Below are 4,620 nucleotides of genomic sequence, written 5' to 3' on the forward strand. Positions count from 1 at the left end.
ATCTACCTGAGTATGAAAGATTACTGACCTCTGAATACAATATTTATCCATTTGAACCTGTTACATATTTAATCGTTTCAAAGAAAGACAGATATCCATAGAGTTCAACCAATAGACAAAAATAAATAAATGAAAAACCTGCACCCACAGAACATTAAACCCACAGTTGATCCATAGGAAGACCCAGTTAGTTGGCCACATTGGTGGCTGCATGCTGCTCTTGGGTTATAACTTCCACTGTCTTCTAAATAATGTGAGCAGTCAGGACCTGGTCAGTCTTGCCACCATGGATACCCAAAATTCAAATTTGCTGCTGGCTTGCTACGACAGCTGAGAAAGCGCTAACTGCTTTTTATGGGGTGGGACTTATTTATATTTATAGGCAGTTATACAGCAACTGCCCAACTTCTCTCTGGAGAAACAATTGATCAAACCGGTTTTGATTGTTGATGCGCTACCTTGGAAAGCTCATGCTCACGCTGCCTGCTTCTCATCTGCCCTCCTTCAGACACCTTTCTGCATATAGCACAGTTAAACCAAGCATTTGTGTTTATGGAATGATCAACTGAAGGCATTTAACTTCCACGCCAATCAATAATTTTAACAATAACAACATTAAATCTATCAAATTATTGTCTTTATTGTTATGTGGGAACCCTTTAAATGGTTGGTAAACTAGGGTACAAAATGTTGGGTCTGCAAGTTTCTAATAGGACAGCCATGTTTATTGTCCTCAGCCCTGAGGATTTCTGTAATATGCTCCTGTGGGTAAAAATGATAATGGCCTTATGTATAAAGATGTACATCAAAGAACAATGGAGTAAAAGTGAAGCTGTTACTTATAGCAACCAATAAATTAACTGTTTAATTTTTCTGTGAAAAACAAAAATGATAGATCTTATTGTTCTCTGTGAGTAGCCTTTGCTTCAATTTTCATTGGTTCCATTATTATAAATTAGTCCCAGTTACAAGCCAGATTGTAGCTCTGATAAGTCAAATACCAGGTTTCAAAATGCTCCAGTATGTGTAAGTGATATCATTTGCCTAGTGAATTATTATGCTATGTTCTAAACTAAAATGACATGAATTCAGTGTTTCTTTTGCAAATGAATATGTTAATAACTATGGCACATAAGCAGCTATATACTTAATGATCCTATAATATTACATATACATATATTATATATATATATATATATATATATATACTTGTTAAATTCTCAAAATTGTGCACTTTCAAATTATTCTGCATTAGAAGACTATATTTTTTAACATTTAAAATAAATGTATTACATACACGTACAATGTAAATAAATGTATTATTAATCTATTGAACAAGCCTGCTTAGGTGCACTTGCTGAACACATATTCAACCAGTGGTCACACAGTAAATCAAATGTTTTCTAATGGCATAACCTGTAAAAAGAGAATCATTATTGAATGCCTCAGTCTATTTTCCAATCTACATTGAACAAATGATAAATGTAATGTATATGCTCTGTCTGTAATGGCTATAATGTAAAATAAAATTAAAATCATTCTGTAACAGTACATCATGCAACAGAAATTGGCTACATAATATAAAATCTATATCAAAATGCAATAGAAACACTAGATCATTTTCATAGCTGTAAAAATTGCTTTATAAGATAGCATTCTATAATATAAAACACTATTAGATTGGAATAAACTAAGGGAAGTATACTCACCCAATAAAAAGGTGACAAACAGAGCAACTGACACATTTGCAAATCATTTATTAATTCCTCTAGTGGTAAATCCATTGAAAGTTACAAAATAGCATTATCCCCCAATGTTTAGAAGTGACAATAAATCTGTAAAGTATTGTACATATTAGCAAGGAAACACAACAAATGGTAGCCATGTGTCATATTCGGCCAACCTGCTGATACAAATAATGTAACTCATGCCTTGGCTTCCATGGATTTTCTTTGCTGAGAATGGAACATCAGAGAATGTAGCCAGTCAGCTGATGGCATTGTAGTAAATTCTATCTCTTAAATCTCCCCTACCTGCCCCCTCCTCCACCCTTTTTTTTTTTAGCAGCCACATTTTGGTTGAATTAAAGACAAACCAGCAGTCTGGACATTGTAATATCCACAGACTGGTTTTATTATGGGGTTTTCTGAAATGCAGATGAACTTTAGGTTTTGCCTTTGTCCTGCTTGGGCCAAGTACCCTTTCGGGACTGTTCTGTGTAGGGACTCTTATCCTCCTCTTCAGTTAATGAGGTTCACCTAGTCAGCACATTCGTATGCTTATTACACATCTGAACTGCAAAGCTTGGAGACATGTTTCTGCTCAAAAGCAACAAAGATCCGTTAGTTCAATGCCCCCTCCCAACTTTTCCATTCTACCAGGAATGTGTCCTTATCATAGATTAAGCCCCCTTTCCTAACTAGGTGCACCTGCTTTACCACTGCCAGGCAGACTATGGGGTCGGCCAATTGCATCTCTTCCATACACACCATTGATACAGTACAGAATGCAACAGTCTGATAGGAAAACCATCAATGGTGTTTTTTTTTTTTTTTTTTAATTTAATGTTTCCCGAACAAAAATGGAAATATTAACTAAGTTTTGGAACACCTGAACGCCACATACTAAAGATCCGATAATATCATGGATCATTGTAAAACATCTGGAAAAGAAAAACAATAAAATAAAAGGAGAAAAGAAATGTCATTATAAAACACGTATTTTGTTTTTCATATTTCTAGAATGCACTGGACTAAAGTTACAATATTAATTTATATAGATTAACAAGACAATAAGTTAAAAAATAATAATTTAGAAGCATTTGATGCATCATCTTCACCATTTAACCTCTGCTTTATCAAATCAATCCAAGCGCTGAGTAGTTCCAGTTTAGACATATTGTTTTATTAATTTAATCATTCTTCAGATTGTATCTTAATAATTAGGCTTGTAGGTGGCGATTTCTTGTGTAATAAACATTTAGAAAATGATTTAAAATCGAAAAAAAAAAAGCATTTAAAATAACCACACATGGAAATAAATACAGGACAGGTTAATAGTCTGGTGGGTGGCTCTCAGTGGAAAAATAAATTCGCTTGATTAATTTTTCATTTAAACCCCCAATATTGGGATGCCCCAATTAGCAATATTTGTTTTATTATTTTATCTATGAGAGGAGCATCCATGAAATAAAAGTAATAATGATCCAATTTAAATTAGGTTCTGAGACCAGAATATGAAAGGGTCGTTTCACTTCTGTCTTTCTGCTTTGAGAAAGTGAATATAAAATTATATAAAATACAATAATAAAATAAAAATAAAGACATTAAACTCATGATCATAGCAGCTACATTTGAAGGGTTATCTAAAAGAGTATTCCAGATGTAGGATGTTATTGACCACATTCCTCAAACAATGAAAAAACAAAACCTATAAAATACTGCAAAGAGAAAATGTCTATAAAATACTATAATTTAAATCGTTCATTATTAAACACACACTAACAGCCTGATTAGTTCGTATTTTACATAGCTGGCAGTCTTTTGTAAACTCAAAAATGTCAATAAAATAATGTGACGCAGTTTTTTTGTGTTTTTCTTTTTTTGTTTGTTTTGTTTTTTGCGAGGTAGTTTTTATCTCGCTATACAAAAATACACAATGACGGTTTCCCCAAATTCTGTTAAGTTAATGTTTTGATCAATTTTGCAATTGTTCCATTTAGAAAATTAGGGAGTAGTCTGCGGGTGACCGATCTGTAATGTCTTTCTGGATAATTTATTACAGCTTCACCGAACCCTTTTGTAACTTTTTTTGTAGCAGTCCTAAAAAAAAAAAAAAAAAAAAAAAAAAAAGAACATTTGATAATAAAAAGGTCAGCTCATGAACCCACCATGGAAGTGAACTCTCCCAAAGAACCGAGACGTCAGTAACTCTTGACCTCTCCCAATCCAAGAGGCTTCACCACGTTCTTCCGTAGAGCATACTGGGGTTGACCATGCCATTAGTGTAGTCTACACTGGAAGCGTCCATCTGTGTCATGTTGGCCACCTGGTTGTGGAGGGATTGGGGACTAGGTGACATTTCCTCTAACTCTGGAACTTGGCTTAAAGAGTTAACCTGTTGATTCTGGTGCTGATGGACAGCGCTGTTGGAAGATGACAATACACCGTTGGAGCTGCTCTGTTGTTGGGATACCTGTTGACTTGTGGTTGAGGTGTTGGAGCCGTTTTGGCAAGGCTTGCCATCTTTGACCAGAACGGGGACAGCCACACGGCGGGGGGACTGTTGCTGGCACAAGTTACTTTCTTGCTGGAGTTGTTGAGTGACTTTGTCCTTGGCTTGCCTCTTCATCTTGTACCTGTGATTTTGAAACCAGATCTTCACCTGAGTAGGGGTGAGGTGGATCATGCTGGCCAAATGCTCTCTTTCAGGAGCTGAGAGATACTTCTGCTGCTTGAACCTCCTTTCCAGTTCATAGACTTGTGCTTGAGAGAAGAGGACTCTTCTTTTCCTTCTGGGGGCTGCATGTAGAGGGGCCATTGATTTGGCGGCTTCCGCTATACCTTGCAAAGTGCCCATGCCAGCCATATTCATACCGGTAGAAGGTCCCATGAATCTAGA

The 4,620-nt window shown here is 35.7% G+C and overlaps 1 protein-coding gene across 1 annotated transcript in view; it reads right to left on the reverse strand.

The window, feature by feature from the left end:
* Positions 1 to 2,888: 2,888 nt before the first annotated feature.
* Positions 2,889 to 4,620, reverse strand: part of NKX2-4 (NK2 homeobox 4) — a 2,730-nt gene continuing 998 nt past the window's right edge. Inside the window, exon 2 of the mRNA XM_077486026.1 lies at positions 2,889 to 4,620. This exon is cut by the window's right edge and continues 2 nt beyond it. Within this exon, the coding sequence (XP_077342152.1) occupies positions 3,958 to 4,620 (663 nt within the window). The 3' untranslated portion in view covers positions 2,889 to 3,957.

Source organism: Lithobates pipiens, unplaced genomic scaffold (genome assembly GCF_037356315.1).
Source record: "Lithobates pipiens isolate NorthernLeopardFrog02 unplaced genomic scaffold, aLitPip1_a1.2 Scaffold_18, whole genome shotgun sequence".
Lineage (NCBI taxonomy): Eukaryota > Metazoa > Chordata > Amphibia > Anura > Ranidae > Lithobates > Lithobates pipiens.